Source organism: Ranitomeya variabilis, chromosome 4 (assembly GCF_051348905.1).
Source record: "Ranitomeya variabilis isolate aRanVar5 chromosome 4, aRanVar5.hap1, whole genome shotgun sequence".
Taxonomy (NCBI): Eukaryota; Metazoa; Chordata; class Amphibia; order Anura; family Dendrobatidae; genus Ranitomeya; species Ranitomeya variabilis.
The window spans coordinates 459,353,214-459,376,241 of record NC_135235.1 but is presented as its reverse complement, the minus strand read 5'-3'; the positions used below and the strand labels follow the sequence as shown (position 1 = coordinate 459,376,241).

General features: G+C 42.4%; 1 protein-coding gene across 3 annotated transcripts in view; it reads right to left on the bottom strand.

Annotated features, from left to right (window-relative positions):
* Positions 1–23,028, bottom strand: part of LOC143765198 (protein-glutamine gamma-glutamyltransferase E-like) — a 121,589-nt gene that overhangs the window by 38,567 nt on the left and 59,994 nt on the right. For all 3 annotated transcript variants that reach the window (XM_077251636.1, XM_077251634.1, XM_077251635.1), the window contains exons 7-10: positions 19,564–19,699; positions 18,236–18,339; positions 15,849–16,091; positions 15,363–15,677 (exon numbers count right to left, since the gene is read on the bottom strand). In XM_077251636.1, coding sequence (XP_077107751.1) covers positions 15,363–15,677; positions 15,849–16,091; positions 18,236–18,339; positions 19,564–19,699 — 798 coding nt within the window. The remainder of the gene's footprint in view (positions 1–15,362; positions 15,678–15,848; positions 16,092–18,235; positions 18,340–19,563; positions 19,700–23,028) is intronic.

Here is a 23,028-nt window from a genome sequence, read left to right as displayed (position 1 = left end):
CTTATTTTACCAAGTGTTATATTTTTTAATGTGATTGCAATGACAAAAAACAGTACAATAACAGATTCCCAGCACATATTTTAATAAGGCAATATCTGTGCTGCCTTCTGACCAAAGGAAGTGAAAATTTCAGGAAATGTTATATTTTCTGATTCCTTAATGTCTACAGGCAGCAGTTACAAGTAGAGTTTAGTTACTCAGAGTCCTGTTGCCGAATCTTGCTTAGTATGCGTTGTGGCGTAGATTGTTTGGGTAACTTGTACACCCTGAGATTTTGTTGCTTTTTACTTTTGACTTGGATTCCATAGGCAAATGGTAAAGAATTTTTGAAGAAAATGTTCTCTTTTGTCAGAGCTGTAGATCTTTGCCCATGGATTGCTAACATCTTGAGTTGATGCTGGAAACTGGAATAAAGTTATTTTCTTCCACCTAATGGAAACTTTTCCAAGTCTGCTTAATTAGCATCTTAAATGAGTTAGAAATCATACAGTGCTTCATGTCATGCAGCTTGGAAAAGCCAAGATCAAAATCAAATCATCATTTCAGAGAAGCAAGTTGCTAAATGTTTCCAAATTATTTAAACTTTTCAAATGCACCAAAAAAATCAAGACTTGATATGGAAATATCAGATAGCATATATTTGACCTTTGCTTCATCTTCTTTTGTTTCATATGTTCTCTCTCTCTCTCTTTATTGATTTCCAAAATTTCACTAAAATGTAGAATGTGTGCGAAACTAGGAAATTGTCCCACCTTGAGCTTCTAAGGCACCAATGTACATTAGATTAATGTAAGCTTAAAAACACCAATATTGGAGCGCTCGGTTGACGGTCTAAAGTGTATGGAAGTCTCTTAACTCTCCTCCAGCAGATGATGTCAGATGCTATAGGAGCCATCTTTTCCATAATTTTCTTCTTGGCAACATAAACTGTCATCACTGGAGTCTGACAGTGGCTCTCTCATAGAGCATACAGGAACTTTCAGTAGAGCGAAGGATCCAGTGTGTGGAGGATTTGGAACTCCGCTCCTGTGTATGGAACAGCTATTGTTTATGGGGACCCTAAGCCTAATTTATCACTGTTGATATGAAATATGATATCATAAAAACATGAAAGCTAAATTAACAATTATACAGTTATATGAAAAAGTTTGGGCACCCCTATTAATCTTAAGCTTAATGTTTTATAAAAATAGTTTTTTTTGCAACAGCTATTTCAGTTTCATATATCTAATAACTGTTGGACACAGTAATGTTTCTGCCTTGAAATGAGGTTTATTGTACTAACAGAAAATGTGCAATCTGCATTCAAACAAAATTTGACAGGTGCATAAGTATGGGCACCCTTATCATTTTCTTGTTTTAAATACTCCTACCTACTTTTTACTGACTTACTAAAGCACTTTTTTTGGTTTTGGAACCTCATTGAGCTTTGAACTTCATAGCCAGGTGTATGCAATCATGAGAAAAGCTACTTAAAGTGGCCACTTGCAAGTTGTTCTCCTGTTTGAATCTCCTCTGAAGAGTGGCATCATGGGTTCCTCAAAACAACTGTCAAATGATCTGAAAACAAAGATTATTCAACATAGCTGTTCAGGGGAAGGATACAAAAAGCTGTCTAAGAGATTTAACCTGTCAATTTCCACTGTGAGGAGCATAGTAAGGAAATGGAAGAACACAGGTACAGTTCTTGTTAAGGCCAGAAGTGGCAGGCCAAGAAAAACATCAGAAAGGCAGAGAAGAAGAATGGTGAGATCAGTCAAGGACAATCCTCAGACCACCTCCAGAGGCCCCTGTGCAGGAGTAAGCCACTTAACCCCCCAATATGAGCAGCAGTTGGCCCAATAGGTTTGACTCACTATGTACAGTCAAAAACAGCTGTTCATCAGGCATTTAAAGGGAACCTGTCACCCCGTTTTTTCTGTATGAGATAAAAATACTGTCAAATAGGGCCTGAGCTGTGCATTACAATAGTGTATTTTGTGGACCCCAATTCCCCACCTATGCTGCCGAAATACGTTACCAAAGTAGCCGTTTTCGCCTGTCAATCAGGCTGGTCTGGTCAGATAGGCGTGGTGTCTTCCCCCAGATCTTGCTTATTTTTCCGTTGGTGGCATAGTGGTTTGCGCACGCGCAGATGGAGATCGTGGCGGCCATTTTCCTGAAGCAGAGATGCGAACTCTGCTTCAGGAAAATGGCCGCCGCGATCTCCATCTGCACACGCGCGGCATCCCGCGGCCATTTTCCTGAAGCCCCGGGCAGCAGAGCGCTCCATCTGCACACGCGCGGCCACAGGAAGATGGCCACCCCCACGATCACCAGGGGAATAGCGCAGATCGCGCTCTTTTCCCTTCCCTGTGCAGTGGATTCTGGACTTGGGCATGCGCAAACCACTACGCCACCAACGGAAAAATAAGCAAGATCTGGGGGAAGACACCACGCGCCCATCTGACCAGACCAGCCTGATTGACAGGCGAAAATGGCTACTTTGGTAACGTATTTCGGCAGCATAGGTGGGGAATCGGGGTCCACAAAATACACTATTGTAATGCACAGCTCAGGCCCTATTTAACAGTATTTTTATCTCATACAGAAAAACGGGGTGACAGGTTCCCTTTAATAAACTACCCATCTTACTAGTATATAGAAGAATAGTTTAATTAGTTAATTAAGGTAATGTAATGTTTGCATAAAGGCAAACATTGGGCCACAGAGTTAGTGACACTGGTGGGCCCTTGCCACCAAAGTCTGATACTATATGCTGCATTAAAAGAGAAAGGAACTCTTCCCATAACCATAGGTTGGAAAATTCACAAGGTTTTAGGTACAGGAGTTGTTGAGGGCCAGAAGTGTTATAAGATGATACTACTTCCTTCGAGGGCATGTTTCAGATTTCCATTGAGCCCGTGAATTTAAATTTATACCTTTTTGATGTCATCCACTTATACATCAATTAATATGTCCGGTCTATGAAGAATTCAACTCACAACTTGCATAAACAAGTAAATGTGAAAGCTATTTAGTGGTCCAAAGGGATACTAAGTGTTCAGAAAAAATTGAGATTATGATGCCCACCACACATTGCTTGAATGAATAACTTCCTCCATATCAGACTGATTGTCCAATAGTTTGCCATGAGATTAAATCTTCTGTAAGATATCCACTGGCTTTTTACTCTTCCACATAAAGGGTTTGAGAAGGATTACTGGCACTGGGACATAATATATAAACTATCCGGTACAGCTATATGTTTTTTAAGGTCCCAGCAAGCCTACCATTTTAAGAGCATCCTTCAGTCTCCAGGAACTCCTTATTTTGGCCAAACAGTGTGTCCAAATATCTTTTCCACACTTATAATAGTAATGTAAAAACCTAATTAGAAGAGTGGTTTCCCATATTTATTCCTGTCTTACCACATTTAGTTCCCAATTTTAGGCCAGATTAGGCTTTGTTCACTTCTTATGCAGAAGGCTACTTATGAGAGATTTTCTTTTGTCTTCAGGTTACATATAATTTTTGGCTATGTCGCCAGTATTGCAGCTTGTAAGAAAATGATGCACATGATAAAAGGTGTTCTCGTCTAATCTAAGAACTAGGCGAAGAATGGTGGATTGGGCTTTTTTGGGTATGAGATATAGCAATGGCAACACAGTTTCTAGACTTGTATGTACTGTCTTAAGACATTAAGGAAACAACTTGCTTTTCTTGTCCAAGGTTCAGATTGCATACTAGATGTCTTGCCTTTTAGATTTTAATACTCTCTTAAATCTGCTAATGCAATATTTCCATTAACATAGTACAGATTATGGGAAAGAGTCTGTTTAATACAAACACAAACATATGTCGCAAGCTTGACTTATAAAAAGACACAAATGCACTGTAAGCCTTGTGTTCTGTAATTGTACTTAGTGTATAAATCCCAGTCTGGTTTGCACATACTGCATGTATAATGTTTATGCTAATATTAATAGACATGGACTCGGCGAATCAGAAAACTTTGTGGTTCACTTTTTGCAAATTACTTAAAATAGTTGCTGCTATTTGATACATTGCAGAGGATTGCATTAGTGGGTGAAGGCTCACATGACCTAGGACTTAGCCAGGCAAGCTTCCATATAATACCTTGCAACAATCATATCACATGGTTTGGCACAGACAATCAGAAAGGACAATTGTAGACTGTATAAAAGCTGAAGCAAGTAGTGCAGCAACCTTTTTGTGGTAAATCTTGATAGTGAGAGGACAGCACAGCTCACAGCTTAGCTATGAAGATAGGCAGAGAAATCTATAAAACACTGAAGAAACTGTACAGACAATGTGGGACACACAACAGTGAAGATGAGTGTGTGAAGAAAAGAAAATAGCACCAATATAATTGAAAAGGGAGATAAAGGAGAGAGATAGGAGCTATGTATTGTGAGGTCACTTTGTCACTATTAAGGCTGTGTTTGCAATAAAGAATTGGAAAGGCATTGGATAAGTCCTAGGAGACTTCAGAGTGTTATTCACATCATTTCAGGGAAATTGGAGCTTTTACAGTACTTTTAAGCTGCAGTGAATTGATTTGCCGACAATTAAGTGAAAAAAAATTTCAGATAAGCTGACAAATTCAAATTTGAAAAGTTTCACTCATTTCTAAATATAATAAAATAATATATACCTTTACCAATTATAAACAATTAACCAAAATATTCTCTATACATGCCACAGGCTCGTATAGTGGTATGAATGGTTTAAAGCAAACCTCTCAGCAGTTTTGGCTGATGTAAGATACGGCCACTGCCTTTCAGGGCTTATCTAGAGCATTCTATAATGTGATAAGCCCCCGGTCCGACCTGAAAGATAAGAAAAATAAGTTTTATTGTACTCACCTGGGGGGCGATTCAGTGCGGTCCGTTCCGATGGGTGTCGCAGGTCCACGACCGGCACCTCCCATCTTCTTGTTATGCCACCCTCCTGTTGCTTCATCACTCTCCGGCATCACGCTCCTGTGCAGGCGTACTTCTCTGCCCTGTTGAGGGCAGAGCAAAGTACTGCAGTGCGCAAGCACTGGTAAATCTCAGAGAGGCCTAGCACCTGCGCACTGTAGTACTTTGCTCTGCCCTCAACAGGGCAGAGAAGTACGCCTGCACAGGAGCGTGATGCCGGAGAGTGATGAAGCAACAGGAGGGTGGCATAACAAGAAGATGGGAGGTGCCGGTCGTGGACCTGCGACACCCATCGGAACGGACCGCACTGAATCGCCCCTCAGGTGAGTACAATAAAACTTATTTTTCTTATCTTTCAGGTCGGACCGGGGGCTTATCACATTATAGAATGCTCTAGATAAGCCCTGAAAGGCAGTGGCTGCATCTTATATATCGACCAAAACTGCTGACAGGTTGCCTTTAATGAAATACTATAAATTACATTTTTCAATGCAATCATCTAATGGTAAGGCAGATTTTTGGCTCACTTTAGAACCTTGATTCCCCAGTGACTCTTATGTAGTTGATTTTTTCTCAGCAAAACTCAGTTGGTTATAATTATGTGTGCCATTGAAATGGTATCAGAAATTGAAACTCTACCTATCTATTTGCAATGTGGTTTGAAGGAATAACATTCTTTTTAATATACTTGAGAGACTCACACTGGCGATGTTACCGATAGATCATATTGACACCCCAGCTTTCCCTAGTTGTCCTAACCAGTTACATTGGATAAATTCTAAAACAGAAGGGATTGTCTGCCATAGAAAACATTTTTTTAACCGCTTCCCGCCGCAGCCCTTTTTCATTTTTGTGTTTTCGTTTTTCGCTCCCCAATACGTTTGATTCACTATGTACAGACGAAAGCAGCTGTTCATCATGCATTTAATAAACTACCCATCTTACTAGTATATAGAAGAATATGTAAATTAGTTAACCCCTTCATGACCTTGGGATTTTTCATTTTTCCATGTTCGTTTTTTGCTCCCCTCCTTCCCAGAGCCATAACTTTTTTATTTTTCCGTAAATATGGTCATGTGAGGGCATATTTTTTGCAGCATGAGTTATACTTTTGAACGACACCATTGGTTTTACCACGTCTTATACTAGAAAATGGGAAAAAAATTACAAGTGCGGTGAAATTGCAAAAAAAGTGCAATCCCACATTTGTTTTTTGATTGGCTTTTTTGCTAGCTTCACTAAATCCTAAAACTGACCTGCCATTTTTATTCTACAGGTCATTATAAGTTCATAGACACCTAACATGTCTAGGTTATTTTTTATCTAAGTGGTGCAAAAAAAATTCTAAACTTTGCTAAAGAAAAAAAAAAGCACCATTTTCCAATACCTGTAGCGTCTCCATTTTTCGTGATCTGGGGTTGGTTGAGGGCTTATTTTTTGCGTACCGAGCTGACATTTTTAATGATAACACTTTTGTGCAGATATGTTCTTTTGATCGCCCGTTATTACATTTTAATGCAATGTCGCGGTGACCAAAAAAACATAATTCTGGCGTTTCAAATTTTTTTCTCGCTACGCCGTTTAGCAATCAGGTTAATGCTTTTTTTTTGATAGATCGGGCGATTCTGAACTCGGTGATACCAAATATGTGTAGGTTTGATTTTTTTGCATTGTTTTATTTTGGATGGGGCGAAAGGGGGGTGATTTAAACTTTTATTTATTTTTATTTTTTTAATATTTTTAAAAACATTTCTTTTTTAACTTTTGCCATGCTTCAATAGCCTCCATGGGAGGCTAGAAGCTGGCATAGCCTGATTGGCTCTGCTACATAGCAGCGATCATCAGATCGCTGCTATGCAACTGAAATGCAGGTGTGCTATGAGCGCCGACCACAAGGGGGCGGTCACAGCAGGCCGGCATCAGTCTCAAGGACCTCTATGGTTACCATCTGGAGCGCCCCCACTGCCGCAGGGCCGAGGGGTACCCGGCACCGGGCCTCTCTGTCTCGGTTCTGGGATTGTCACGGTGACTAGACCCGGTCCGTGACCCTGCTGAGGGGCGTCCAGTGAAAGTTGAGAATGATGTGGTGTGGTGCAGGTCACGGTGAATAACGAGGACACCAGGTTGCAGTCTCTTTACCTCTTTACTGAAGGCTTCAGGATCCTCAATCCGGAGTACGGTTAACAGGGCTGTCTGAGACCGGCCGGTCCGATGGCACCTCTAGAGTTCCCTTTGCAGGTGGAAATCTGTGCCTACCTTCTAGCGCTTGTGTGTTGTAGTCCTTCCCTGCTTAGCACCACGGGATAGTCCCCACAACTGTTGTGTCTGTTTCTGAAGTTCCCGAGTCACAACTGATTCTGATGTTCTTCTCCGTCCCCCAGATGATATGGCAAGGATGCACCTGTATGACGGGTAGGCCTGGAGTTCTTCCGGGACCCTACAGTCGCCCCTCTCCAACTGTTGCCCCCTATGTCTGCTTAGGTGATTTGGGTGAGACAGCCCGCCTATAACTGACTGTCCTGCTGTAGGTTTGAAGTAAGGCCTGGAGCTCAATACTTCCTCGGCGTTTCCGGCCACCGGCTACGCGCCTCAGTAGAATGTTGTCTCGGTCTTACAGCACGACTCCTACTGGTGTTTCTCCTTGCTGCATTAATCTCGTTTCTCACTCTTCACAATAAACCTCGCTTCTTGTCCTTTCTTGGGGTACCGCCGCAATGAAGTGCAGGCGCGGTCCCGTAACGTTCTTTCTGTTCGCTAGGCCTCTGTCAGGATCCCACCCCTGACAGGGACCCCCCTGAATCTTCCCCTGCAACACCCTCTGCCACAGGATGTTGCCTGGTTCCAACCCAGTCAGCTTTCTGTCCAACTTCCTATCTAACCCCCAGTTTTACCAGATTGTGAGGCGTGGCCTAATACATAGCACCCTTAGCTCCCCCTGGAGGCCAGACTGTGAAGTGTATTGGTGTTTGTGATACCTGGTCAGGTGAACTCCTTCAGTGCCATCAGACGTACCAACACTCCCCTTAGCGGCGGAGCATCAGCACTGCAACGACCAGGACTCTGGGGCGCTGCACATCCTGATGCATCGCCAACCCCCGATCATGTGACGGGGGTCGGTGATGCGCTCATTTCCGGCCGCATGGCCATGCGCGTTGGGTAAATGCCGCTGTCAGCATTTGACAGTGGCATTTAACAGGTTAATAGCGGCAGGTGAATCGCGATTTCACCCGCCTCTATTTCGGGCACATGTCAGCTGTACAAAACAGCTGACATGTCGCGACTTTGATTTGGGCTCACCGCCGGAGCCCACATCAAAGCAGGGGACCCGACATGTGCCGTACTAGTATGGGGCATGTCGCGAAGGGGTTAAGTAACATTAAAAAATGTTAAGTCATTACATGCATGGAAGGGGGAAGGATAGAGGATGACTACAAAAACGTAAGTATTTAAGTAAACCTGTTCATACATTGATTTAAGTCAAGGGTACACAAACAATCTGCAGCCAGAAATGTTATTCTCTGCGGCCCCCAACATCTGATCACAGTCATGCTTGTTTGGCAGCTGCTTACATGTATTATCCATGTCAAAGAGAAGAGTGGTGTGTAGGTAGTAAGAAACTTGTCATCAGGATTTTATACCCCAAGTCAATGGTATATGAATGTAAAAGAATCAGCATTAAACCTTATTTATTCATGCAATTAGTTTTGGGTATAAAATCCCGATGACAGATTCTCTTTTAGTGTTTTTGGTGCACAGTGTGGCGATCTTTGGAATTTCTATAGTTATTAAGGTTGAAGGAAGACTGTAAGTCCATCTAGTTCAACCCATAGCCTAACCTAACATGCCCTAACATGTTGATCCAGGGGAAGGCAAAAAAACCCCATGTGGCAAAGAGTAACTCCACCATGGGGAAAAAAAATCCTTCCCGACTCCACATACGGCAATCAGACTAGTTCCCTGGATCAACGCCTTATCAAGGAATCTAGTGTATATACCCTGTAACATTATACTTTTCCAGAAAGGTATCCAGTCCCCTCTTAAATTTAATTAATGAATCACTCATTACAACATCATACGGCAGAGAGTTCCATAGTCTCACTGCTCTTACAGTAAAGAATCCGCGTCTGTTATTATGCTTAAACCTTCTTTCCTCCAGACGTAGAGGATGCCCCCTTGTCCCTGTCTCAGGTCTATGATTAAAAAGATCATCAGAAAGGTCTCTGTACTGTCCCCTCATATATTTATACATTAAAATAAGATCACCCCTTAGTCTTCGTTTTTCCAAACTAAATAGCCCCAAGTGTAATAACCTATCTTGGTATTGCAGACCCCCCAGTCCTCTAATAACCTTGGTCGCTCTTCTCTGCACCCGCTCCAGTTCAGCTATGTCTTTCTTATACACCGGAGACCAGAACTGTGCACAGTATTCTAAGTGTGGTCGAACTAGTGACTTGTATAGAGGTAAAATTATGTTCTCCTCATGAGCATCTATGCCTCTTTTAATACATCCCATTATTTTATTTGCCTTTGTAGCAGCTGCCTGACACTGGCCACTGAATATGAGTTTGTCATCCACCCATACACCCAGGTCTTTTTCATTGACGGTTTTGCCCAGAGTTTTAGAATTAAGCACATAGTTATACATCTTATTACTTCTACCCAAGTGCATGACCTTACATTTATCCCCATTAAAGCTCATTTGCCATTTATCAGCCCAAGCTTCTAGTTTACATAAATCATCCTGTAATATAAAATTGTCCTCCCCTGTATTGATTACCCTGCAGAGTTTACTGTCATCTGCAAATATTGAAATTCTACTCTGAATGCCCCCTACAAGGTCATTAATAAATATGTTAAAAAGAAGAGGGCCCAATACTGACCCCTGTGGTATCCCACTGCTAACCGTGACCCAGTCCGAGTGTGCTCCATTAATAACCACCCTTTGTTTCCTATCCCTGAGCCAGCTCTCAACCCATTTACACATATTTTCCCCTATCCCCATTACTCTCATTTTATGTAACAACCTTTTGTGTGGCACCATATCAAAAGCTTTGGAAAAGTCCATATATACTACGTCCACTGGGTTCCCTTGGTCCAGTCCGGAACTTACCTCTTCATAGAAGCTGATCAAATTAGTCTGACATGAACGGTCCCTAGTAAACCCGTGCTGATACTGGGTCATGAGGTTATTCCTCTTCAGATACTCCAGCATAGCATCCCTTAGAATGCCCTCCAGGATTTTACCCACAGTAGAGGTTAAGCTTACTGGCCTATAATTACCGAGTTCAGTTTTTGCCCCTTTTTTGAATATTGGCACCACATTTGCTATACGCCAGTCCTGTGGTACAGACCCTGTTATTATGGACTCTTTAAAGATTAAAAATAATGGTCTATCAATGACTGTACTTAGTTCCTGCAGTACTCGGGGGTGTATCCCATCCGGGCCCGGAGATTTGTCAATTTTAGTGATTTTTAGACGCCGCTGTACTTCCTGCTGGGTTAAGCAGGTGACATTTAATGGGGAATTTTTATCACTAGTCATTTTGTCTGCCATGGGATTTTCTTTTGTAAATACTGATGAAAAAAAGTCATTTAGCATATTGGCTTTTTCCTCATCCTCATCCACCATTTCACCCAGACTATTTTTAAGGGGGCCAACACTGTCATTTTTTAGTTTCTTACTATTTATATAGTTAAAGAATATTTTGGGATTATTTTTACTCTCTCTGGCAATGAGTCTCTCTGTCTCAATCTTTGGTGCCTTGATTTGCTTTTTACAGAATTTATTTAATTTTTTGTATTTATTTAATGCCTCCTCACTACCTACTTCCTTTAATTCTCTAAATGCTTTCTTTTTGTCCCTTATTGCGCCCCTTACAGCTCTATTTAGCCATATTGGTTTCCTCCTATTTCTAGTATGTTTATTCCCATACGGTATATACTGTGCACAGGTCCTTTCCAGGAGGCTAATAAATGTCTCCCATTTTCTTTGTGTACTTTTATGTCTCAGGATATCGTCCCAGTTAATTGCACCAAGATCCTCTCTCATCCGTTGGAAATTTGCCCTCCTGAAGTTTAGTGTCCTTGTCACCCCCCTACTACCCATCTTATTAAAGGTTACATGAAAACTTATTATTTTGTGATCACTATTCCCCAAGTGACCCCCAACCCTTATATTTGATATGCGGTCTGGCCTGTTGGTTAATATTAGGTCTAGCAGTGCCCCCTCCTTGTTGGGTCCTGAACCAGTTGTGAAAGGTAATTGTCTCTCATAGTTGTCAAAAACCGATTACCTTTGCTGGAACTGCAGGTTTCTGTTCCCCAATCTATTTCAGGGTAGTTGAAGTCCCCCATAATAATGACTTCTCCTTGAGTCGCAGCTTCATCTATTTGCTTTATGAGGATATTCTCCATTGCTTCCATTAGTTTTGGAGATTTATAACAAACCCCTATCAGTAATTTATTATTTTTCCCCCCTCCCCTCATCTCCACCCACAGGGACTCTACATTTTCATTAAATTCACCTATATTATCACGCAGGATGGGTTTTAAGGAAGATTTTACATACAGACACACCCCACCCCCTCGCTTATCTGTACGGTCATTTCTGAACAGGCTATAGCCCTGCAAGTTAACAGCCCAGCCATGGCTCTCATCCAGCCACGTCTCAGATATCCCCACCATGTCATAATTATGCTCCAACAACATTAGTTCTAATTCATCCATTTTGTTGGCGAGGCTTCTGGCATTAGTATACATGCACTTGATGTTACTCTCTGTACCTCTATTCTTTCTTAAATTACTAACTGTTCTAACCCCACCCCCCATGCGACCGCCACCCCCAACTTCCTTATTTGTGCCCAGGTCTCTATCTGCACTATCTTCCCCTCCTATAAAATGAATACCCTCCCCCCCAATCCCTAGTTTAAACACTCCTCCAACCTTCTAACCATTTTCTCCCCCAGCACAGCTGCACCTTCCCCATTGAGGTGCAGCCCGTCCCTAGCGTAGAGCCTGCAGCCAACTGAGAAGTCAGCCCAGTTCTGCAGGAACCCAAACCCCTCCTTCCTACACCAATTCTTGAGCCACTTATTAACCTCCCTAATCTCCCGTTGCCTCTCTGGTGTGGCACGTGGTACAGGCAGTATTTCGGAAAATACCACGTTGGAGGTCCTTGCTTTCAGCTTGCAGCCTAATTCCCTGAAATCATCTTTAAGGACCTTCCACCTATCTCTAACTTTGTCATTTGTGCCAATGTGCACCATGACCGCTGGGTCCTCACCAGCCCCTCCCAGTAATCTGTCCACCCGATCAGCGATGTGTCGGACTCGAGCGCCAGGTAGGCAGCACACCGTCCGACGATCCCTGTCTTTGTGACAGATTGCCCTATCTGTTCCCCTAATAATTGAGTCCCCCACTACCAGCACCTGTCTGGCCTGCCCTGCTCTCCTTTTTCCCTCCTTACTGGAGCAGTCACTCCTCCGGCTTTCAGAGGACATGCCTGGCTGCAGCAGTGCTACCCCTGTACTGGCACCCCCCTCATCTGCCAACTTAGCAAACTTATTGGGGTGTGCCAGATCAGGACTAGCCTCCCTGGCACTCTTCCCTCTACCCCGCCTTCTATCTGTCACCCAGCTAACTGCCACACTGTCCTGCAGCTCCATCCTACCATCCCCCTCCTCATCTATCCCATTGAGCGTCTGCTCTGTGAGCAGAAGACTCCTCTCCATATTGTCTATGGATCTCAGTGTTGCCAGCTGCACATTTAGATCCAGTATCTGGGTTTCCAAATGCACAACGTGCTCACATCTCACACAGCAGTATGCACCCTCGACCGGCTGATCAAGGACTGCATACATGTGGCAAGATGTACACTGGATGGCATACAGTGGCTTGCAAAAGTATTTACCCCTTGGCATTTTTTGTGTTTTGCTACCTCACAACCTGGAATTTCACAGGTTTTTTTTACTGTTGGCATCAGCTCATATAAATTACATGCCTACAACTGCAAATTCTTATTTTTTTGTTGTGAAGCAAACAACAAATAGGACAAAATTACTGAAAACTTAAGTGTGCATAACTATTCACCTCCGTAAAGTCATTACTTTCTAGAACCTCCTTTTGCGGCAATTGCGGCTGCAAGTTGCTTTGAATAAGTCTCTATGAGCTTTCCACGACTTGGCACAGGGATTATTGCCCAATTTTCAAGGCAAAACTGCTCCAGCGCCATCAAGTTAGATGTTTTTTTCTTTTGAACAGCAATCTTCAAGTCTGACCACAAATTCTCAATTGGAATCAATTTCTTACCCATGTGGGGGAGCAGCGTGTCCAGCCGTGTGCATCTAGTACCCCGACATGTGTTTCGCGTTGCAGGCTTCTTCGGGGGGGCAGTGAAATTTAAAAGCTCACCATCTTTTATCTGCACTATTATCGACACTTTAGCTTTCTAAAATAGATGGTGCAGGTGTTAGACTACAATTAGATTGGATATTTATCCGCCTTTTGGCCATATAGATATGCTATGCTCTCTTGGCTTGATTATTCCTGAATTGGTCTTATTTATAGTCTATGCCATGTTTTGGTGCGCTTTCTTGAGTAGCGTGTCGACCCTGTTGTGCACACTGTCATTTGTTTCCTTCCCTTTCATTGCACTCGTCCTTTGTATTGCATTTAGGGTTTGTATAACTCGAGTATTTCATATTTGTGTCAGTTAATAAAATTGTGATTTGATTATTTATAAAACTGACTCACTACATTCATTGCTTGAGAATAGAGCTCCATCTTTCAGTATAGGTTTATATAATACTTAGGAGCTACTCCTTCTGCTTTTGGCAAAATATAGGTTTTTGGTCATGTGGATCCGCGATGTCAGTTTTTGTTAACTAGTGTTGAGCGATACCATCCGATATGCAAAGGTATCGGTATCGGATTGTATCGGCCGATATCCAAAAAATATCGGATATCGCCGATACCGATACCCGATACCAATGCATATCAATGGGACACAAAGTATCGGAATGGTTCCCAGGGTCTGAAGGAGAGGAAACTCTCCTTCAGGCCCTGGGATCCATATTCATGTATAAAATAAAGAATAAAAATAAAAAATATTGATATATTCACCCGTCCGACGGCCCCGGCTCTCACCAGTCCCAGCGTCTGCCTCCATTACCTAAGAATGCAGGGTAAAGGACCTTCAATGACGTCGCGGCTTGTGATTGGTCGCGTGACCGCTCATGTGACCGCTCACGCGACCAATCACAAGCCGCGACGTCATCGAAGGTCCTTCACCCCTGCATTCTTAGGAACGGAGGCACCGCTAAGAGCCAAGGTTCGCCGGAGGGGTGAGTATATCAATATTTTTTATTTTTATTATTTATTTTTTACATGAATATGGATCCCAGGGCCTGAAGGAGAGACTCCTCTCCTCCAGACCCTGGAACCATATGCACCGCACACTTCCGATTTCCGATATCACAAAAATATCGGAACTCGGCATCGGAATTCCGATACCGCAAGTATCGGCCGATACCCGATACTTGCGGTATCGGAATGCTCAACACTATTAACTACATACACATTTAGTATCGATGTGTTCAGAAACGCCCAATCTATCAATAAAAAAGAATTAACCTGATCGCTAAACGACGTAGCGAAAAAAAAAATCAAAACGCCAGAATTACTTTTTTTGGTCGCCGCGACGTTGCATTAAAATGCAATAATGGGCGATCAAAAGGTCGCATCGGCACCAAAATAGTATAATTAAAAACGTCAGATCAGCACACAAAAAATAAGCACTCAGCCAACCCGATATCACAAAAAATGGAGATGCTGCGGGTCTAGGAAAATGACACAATTTTTTTATTTAATTTTTTTTTAACAAACTTTCGATTTTTTTCATTACTTAAATAAAAAAGAACCTAGACATTTTTGGTGTCAATGAATTCGTAATAACCTGGAGAATCATAATGGCAGGTCAGTTTTAACATTTGGTGAACGTGGTAAAAAAAATCCCCAAAACATTTGTAGAATTGCACGTTTTTTTTGCAATTTCACCCCACTTGGAATTTTTTTCACATTTTTGAGTACACAATATGGTAAAACTAATGGTGTTGTTCAAAATTACAACTCGTCCTGCAAAAATAAGACCTCACATGGCCATATTGATGGAAAAATAATAAAGTTATGGCTCTGGGAAGAAGGGGGGCGAAAAACAGAAACGCAAAAACAAGAAAGTGCTCCTTCATGAATGGGAAAAAACCCCTTTAACTTTTGATTGGAGTCCTTGGAATTGGTTCAGTCTGGCAATGTGTCACTCAGTAGAAAATGTTATACATCCTGATTTAAGAGATCACTATGCATTTCACCCCAAGATTATACATTGTAAATCAGAAAACTGTTTTACTTTTTCAATTAAAAAATATTGTAGAAATACAGTACCTTCATTTGGGCCGAGGTTGACAGTCACAGATTGACTAAAGACCTTCCGTCTCACAGCCTTGTTGTAAACAATGGCAGCTGCACTGATATTGACACTGACATTTCTGGGTTTTGCTGTTAAGTTCTTGAGAGTCAGTATTGCTTCAATGTCATCACCAACCCTGGGGGACCCAGAAAATGATATCTCTCCAGAAACCTCAGCTTCACGGCTTGGGGCTGACCTGGAACTTCCGTCTGCAGAGAATGCTACAAATCCTGGAGTCAAACCAATCAACCGCAGAGCTTTATTGTATGTTTGCCTCTCTTGAGATGAACCTGGAGGTAGAAGGAATAAGAGTACTTCCTTATTCTTCATTAATGATTTTCAGCCTGTGACTTTTCAATTTGTGGGAAACTAGAACTATACTAGAATGCTGAGAGTTGCAGTTTCCCAAAAGATGTAGAGCCACACGATTGGTCTTGTTATACATAGTAATTTTGTAGTACCTTCAGCATACTTGTATTCACTTGTGATATTGACGTAACTATCACTTCCCACAGCCTTTGTGCAAATGAGTTGTCCAACTTTTGTACGATTTGTTCCACCCAAGGTTTTACTGTTATCCCGCTGTACAATTACTTTAATCACATCTGCATTTGTTTCCGAAAACACAAAGCGAGTATCATATGGCTTATCCACATCGCCTTCTTTTACTGCACGTTGAGATGTAGGGCCTAGTTGGAAAATGCCTATAAACAGAAATGGGAGTCTTATAAAAAAAGTACCATTCATAATAGAAGTTGACATTAAGCAAGCAGCTTGAAAGGTACACAGTATCTGTAATGTATTCAAACCTTGTTAGGTATTTCCCAACTAAACTTAAAGGGAACCTGTTAGCAGGATTGTGCACAGTAACCTACACACAGTGTCAGGTCGGCACCATTATACTGATTACAATGACACCTTGGTTGATGAAATCCATCTTGTGGTTGCTCTTTAATCTTTATTTTCAGCTTTTAGTTAATGATATGCCTGTGCCCTGGGGCGGCCTGTTGGGGGTCAAGCCTGCTGACAGGTTCCCTTTAAGAATGACTCATTTCCTAGACATATTAAAGAATGAACCCTTTCATAGGAATACCACGTGTTATATATCGTAGATCTAATTCTATCAAAAATATAATTGCCCCAAGTAAGCTAAAACAGTGATAACAAAAATGTCCAATAAGATTTCTCTTTTCTCGCTGATAAGAGGAAGCTTTAGAAGTGGTATCCATATATACAAATGTTGTATTTATATAGTACACTGCAGATCCACTTTCACTAGTTCAAGCAAAGGTGACTTTTATGACTTTTTCATTGTCATTTTTTATTTATTTAATAAAGTGTTCATGCAGTTTACAGTACATGGAGTGGACAACCCATCTCCGAACCAGGATCATTATAGGAACAGGACGCCTTAGGCCTCTTTCACACTTCCGCCTTTTAGCTCTCGTCGAAATATGTCGTTTTTTGAAAAAAACAGGATCCTGCAGAAGAATTTGCAGGATCCTGCATTTTCTCATAGACTTGGATTAGTGACTTATCGCGACGTATGGCCACACGTTTTATCCGTCGTGCACTGGATCCTGCGGAATTTGACGGCCTGTCGCTTGGAAAAAACGTTCAAAGAAACGTTTTTTGTCTGTAGTGGAAAAACGTGCCAGGACGCCTCCTGCGTCATACGTCGTTCCACAGAATGGGAGCCTATGGACGCACGATCATGCGGTCACTGTGAAACGCAGGAATCCAGTGACAGTTCCAGTTTTTACATTTGAGCATACCTGGAACCATTTTCCAACCCGGGGAAAAAAATCTTTCTCTCTCTCTGTGCATCCCCCGATATACTGGAAACGTTGCGTACGTTTTAACACTATTTTCTAAATGTACGTCGCTACGACGCATTAAGATGGGACACTGCTGACGGAAGTGTGAAAGAGGCCTTACTAGCTTATGCGTAGCATATGCATTCTCACAGGGAACATTGATACGTTGTTGTTCTTTCAGCTGCGCGACAGCATGGGATCAATTTGTTACTCTTGTAAGGTGTTGTAACAATGTATTTCAGTTGTCATGGTAATTTAAATGTTGATGGTTTGATCCAATTAATGTATTGTGCTAGTGGCCTGTGTATCCATTTCTTTGGTGTTTGTGTCCTTATATAAATAGCAGCCGGCCCTTTATGTCTCTGTCTTTGCCAATTGAAAAAGGGGCCCTTGAGCCCAGAAACCCGATGTACTCTGATATTTTAATGAAGTTTTTAATCACTTTGCGCCAGGTCTGTTTTAGAGTTTATTTGGAAATTACCCTAAACACCCTTTTGGATACTTTTCTGTTACCACTTGGCTTTGTTCTTTGACCAGCTCAGCCATGGATGCAAGACAGAGGCTGCATAACAATTCCTGCATTTGTTTTCACTTGGCACAAGATCAGGTCAGAAGATCTGCAGACAGACTGGACATCATGTCTGTTCTCAGACTGTGAATTTCAGATGGGTGATACCAATCATAGAATTTTTACTAAACCACAGCAGTTAATTCATTGAGTCCTGCACGTAGATAATGCAAAGACTAACCAATAATTTCCCAAACTTCTGTGTAGCCCACAATGGGTTAGAATCCAGATTTGGGTAGAGGAAATTGCTTAGAGAGCATTACCATCCCTAAAATTTCTAATTTTAGGCTCAATGTATCCATAGGAACCAATATGTCTTAGATGGGTATTAAACTAAGAGAAGGGGAAAGCACGCTTGCCATTTCTCAGTCCATGTGTTCTTCTATCTCTCACTAAGATATGAAAATACATTAGGCAGACAACCCTTTTAAGTGCACTAGGTGTGTCAATATTTTTATTTTACCATCACTCATTTCTTGTGGTGTTGAATCAAAGATTTGCCATCCACTATAATAGGCACCTAGATCAGTCCGGATCATCCAACCTTCATTCCAGCAATGGAAATTCCTAGAAAAGATAATTTTTGTCACTATCTCTGGAAAGACGGTGCATTTGTCAGCTTTTATAACCCTTTGTTTAAACATTAGTGTATGTTAGAAGATTTATGACTGTGTGCAAATATGACAGATTTAAAATGGATTTCTTAGGGTCATGAGCAAAACTGCAGGTGGTATTGTGCAAGAACTTGTCAGTATTTGTTATGAGCAAATGCAGAGAAACCTACCAAGATTGGCACCATACCAGCAAAGGCGAGTCTCCAGACGCACATAGCACGAGCTGCCCCAGCTAGGCGAGCCTTAAAGGGCTGGGATAGCTTTAACCCAGATACTAGTAAATAGGAGGGGGACTTGGGTAGAGCCCTTCCCAGGCTTGCTGTTGCAGGACAGCAGACGTCTGGTGACACGGTCAGAGTCTAGTCAAGAACAGATAGGTGCCTCTGGTACAAACCCTGGTAGTATAGCGCATAGAGAAAAGGAAGTGAACCTTAAGGCAAACCCTGAAAGCGAGTGACCAAAACTGCAAGTGCCACTCTCCACCACAACTTTTTTATCAATAAACAGCAAAGACCTGAGCTGGGAACCTGGTTAAATAGCCCACCTGATGCTGAAGAAACCAATTAGTTGTTGAATACCTCCCAATCACCCAAAGACAGCCAATCCCTGCTAACTTACACAGCAGGATGAATAGAATCCCACCACTGCCTAGTACTAAACACAGCAGTGTCCTGCATTGCCTGGCAACAAGGGAAACCCAGTATTCCATGTTCCCCGGGCAGTGAAATCCGTGGGAGATACGGGAGTCCCGTGTCCCCACAAATCATACTACTCCAGAACTCAAAGCTCCTTAAGAATGGAACCATCTCCCTGCACGCATAGTAGTTCCACCTACAGGGTGAACAGACCCCTTCCTGATAACCGGCGAAGGCAGGCAGTGAACCCTCTCTGGGTCAGCAGGAAAATAGCGGTGTTTGTGACCGGAGAAGAATGGTACCAGACCCTATCCATTCCCAGGTGGGAGGACATAACCACTATTCCTAACAGTATGGAAGCATATAGGACTCCTCCATTCATTAGCCCTGACCTTTCTTATTTGCCATAAAAAAGAGATGTTATGGCTTATACAGTTAACCTACAGTATATGGGACCTTCCTTTTGAAAAGTGTCTGGCATGTAAATTCATTAACTTTCATTTTGTAAAGAATAGTATACTATACAGTAATAACGCACTTACCATATGCTATCCTCACTTTCTTCCACGGGATCACCATACACATCATAGTATTCCTCAATACTTAAGTTGCCGTTTGAGTCATGGGCAGAACTATAGTTTGTAATTATTCGACAGGGTAGCCCAAGTGCCCTGCTGACTGTAGAAAAGGGCAATTATAAGATGAGAGCATAACAACTGTTCAGGATGTATATCTCAGGGTTTACAATAAAATACACTGCTCAAAAAAATTAAAGGAACACTTAAACAACAGAATATAACTCCAAGTAAATTAAACTTCTGTGAAATCAAACTGTCCACTTAGGAAGCAACACTGTTTGACAATCAATTTCACATGCTGTTGTGCAAATGGGATACACAATAGATAGAAATTATTGGCAATTATCAAGACACACTCAATAAAGGAGTGGTTCTGCAGGTGGGGACCACAGACCACATCTCGGTACCAATGCTTTCTGGCTGATGTTTTGGTCACTTTTGAATGTTGGTTGTGCTTTCACACTCGTGGTAGCATGAGACGGACTCTATAACCCACACATGTGGCTCAGGTAGTGCAGCTCATCCAGGATGGCTCATCAATGCGAGCTGTGGCAAGAAGGTTTGCTGTGTCTGTCAGCGTAGTGTCCAGAGGCTGGAGGCGCTACCAGGAGACAGGCCAGTACACCAGGAGACGTGGAGGGGGCCAAAGGAGGGCAACAACCCAGCATCAGGACCGCTACCTAGCTTTTGTGCAAGGAGGAACAGGAGGAGCACTGCCAGAGCCCTGCAAAATGAATGAAAATGAGAACCGTGCGCACAACTATTGAGGGTGCCAGAGTAGGTTCCCACACCGTTAGTAATGATAATAAGAAAACCGGCACTCAACTTAAGTGATCAATATGGTTGTTTAATGTGATTCACTGTCGTAAAACATTTCAGTCTTACATCAGACCTTCCTCAGTTACAAAATGCAGTGTTTCAGGTGTGCCAATAGGTGCAGTAGCAGATCACTGGATCCAAGAGACTGTGCGTCCTGGAATAATAAATGCAAGTATTGTAGCCTGTAAGCTTATAGCTGGCGAATGTGATCTGCTACTGCACCTCTTGGCACATCTGAACTAATAGAAACACTGCATTTTGTAACTGAGGAAGGTCTGATGTAAGACCGAAACGTTTTACTACAGTGAATCACATTAAACAATCATATAATAATAATCTTTATTTTTTATATGGCACTAACATATCCCACAGCGCTTTACAGGTTGCACACATTATCGTCGCTGTCTCTGTTGGGGATCACAATCTAAATTCCCTATCAGTATGTCTTTGGAATGTGGGAGGAAACCAGAGTACCCAGAGGAAATCCAAGCAAACATGGAGAGAACATACAAACTCTTTGCAGATGTTGACCTTAGTGGGGCTTGAACCCAGGACTCCAGCACTGCAAGGCTGCTGTGCTATCCACTGAGCCACTGTGCTGCACCATATTGATCATTTAAGTTGAGTGCCAGGTTTCTTATTATCAGAGCCCTGCAAAATGACCTCCAGCAGGCCACAAATGTGCATGTGTCTGCACAAATGGTTAGAAACCGACTCCATGAGGATGGTCTAAGTGCCCGACGTCCACAAATGGGGGTTGAGCTCAAAGCCCAACACCGTGCAGGACGCTTGGCATTTGTCACAGAACACCAGGATTGAAAAACAACAAAGAAAAAGACGAAGGTCATATGAATGGGGATCACCACACATTGGATTTAGCAAAAAGTAGAAACAATTTTATTATGCTGCAAAAACACATGAAACAAGCAATACAGAAAACAGACAGTTAAAAACAATTAAAAAAGCAACACACTTGTTCCTTAGAACCATGGCCCTTAATAAGGCCTGCACCTGCGCTATGGCAAATAGGGCAATGTCACATAGCATGAATACCTATATGGACACCACTGTACATACACTTAGTAATGCAATGAAATAGGCCCACAATAAAGTATACCCGGTGATCACTATGAGAGACAATCCTCTGACCCTGTATCATAAGCACCGTATACACCAGAGGGTTCTGCCATAAGTGCAGACTAATGTTCTCCCTCATACAGGCATGACCCTCACTTTAGCATGCACAGAGGTGAGTGGCCTCACACAAGTCACTGAATAAGGTCTATAGGTAAAATACCGAACATAGACCTCCATGTGTAGCCATACCATACAATACCATGGACATGTGCAGCCAAGTGGATAGCGCAAGTGGAAGAGGGACCCAACGCGTGTCGCCCCGCAAAGGAGGCTTCGTCAGGGGTACCGACCACTGTAACTGTTTTACCTTATATGCAGGTTCCAATAAAGTTTACCTATAAACTGTATAAACAGCAGTGTTTGCGGAGAGAGAAGATAACTATGTAAACATACGTTACATAGTTATGTTTACATAGTTATCTTCTCTCTCCGCAAACACTGCAGCCCAGTGTATGGTAGATAAATCTTTGAGATGAGTCTCTCTGCATGCAGATATGGCATTGTTTATACACACTGGGTTACTATGGCACCTTGGTAGGGGGTGGTTACTGTGCGCATCTGCGCAGTTGTACCTTCTACCAGGAAGTCTTTTCACTGAAGCCTACACGCGGCAGCTCACACGCAGCTGCAATAGGTAAACTTTATTGGAACCTGCATATAAGGTAAAACAGTTACAGTGGTCGGTACCCCTGACGAAGCCTCCTTTGCGGGGCGACACGCGTTGGGTCCCTCTTCCACTTGCGCTATCCACTTGGCTGCACATGTCCATGGTATTGTATGGTATGGCTACACATGGAGGTCTATGTTCGGTATTTTACCTATAGACCTTATTCAGTGACTTGTGTGAGGCCACTCACCTCTGTGCATGCTAAAGTGAGGGTCATGCCTGTATGAGGGAGAACATTAGTCTGCACTTATGGCAGAACCCTCTGGTGTATACGGTGCTTATGATACAGGGTCAGAGGATTGTCTCTCATAGTGATCACCGGGTATACTTTATTGTGGGCCTATTTCATTGCATTACTAAGTGTATGTACAGTGGTGTCCATATAGGTATTCATGCTATGTGACATTGCCCTATTTGCCATAGCGCAGGTGCAGGCCTTATTAAGGGCCATGGTTCTAAGGAACAAGTGTGTTGCTTTTTTAATTGTTTTTAACTGTCTGTTTTCTGTATTGCTTGTTTCATGTGTTTTTGCAGCATAATAAAATTGTTTCTACTTTTTGCTAAATCCAATGTGTGGTGATCCCCATTCATATGACCTTCGTCTTTTTCTTTGTTGTTTTTTGATGTACTGTTTTGGAGGTCAGGGTGATCCCATTATATAATCCGTGGTGCCCCCTTTATATTTATCTTCTGTGGTTCTTAGAACACCAGGATTGGCAAATTTGCCACTGGTGCCCTGTGTACTTCACAGATTAAAGCAGGTTACCACTGAGCACATGTGACAGACGTGACAGAGTCTGGAGACG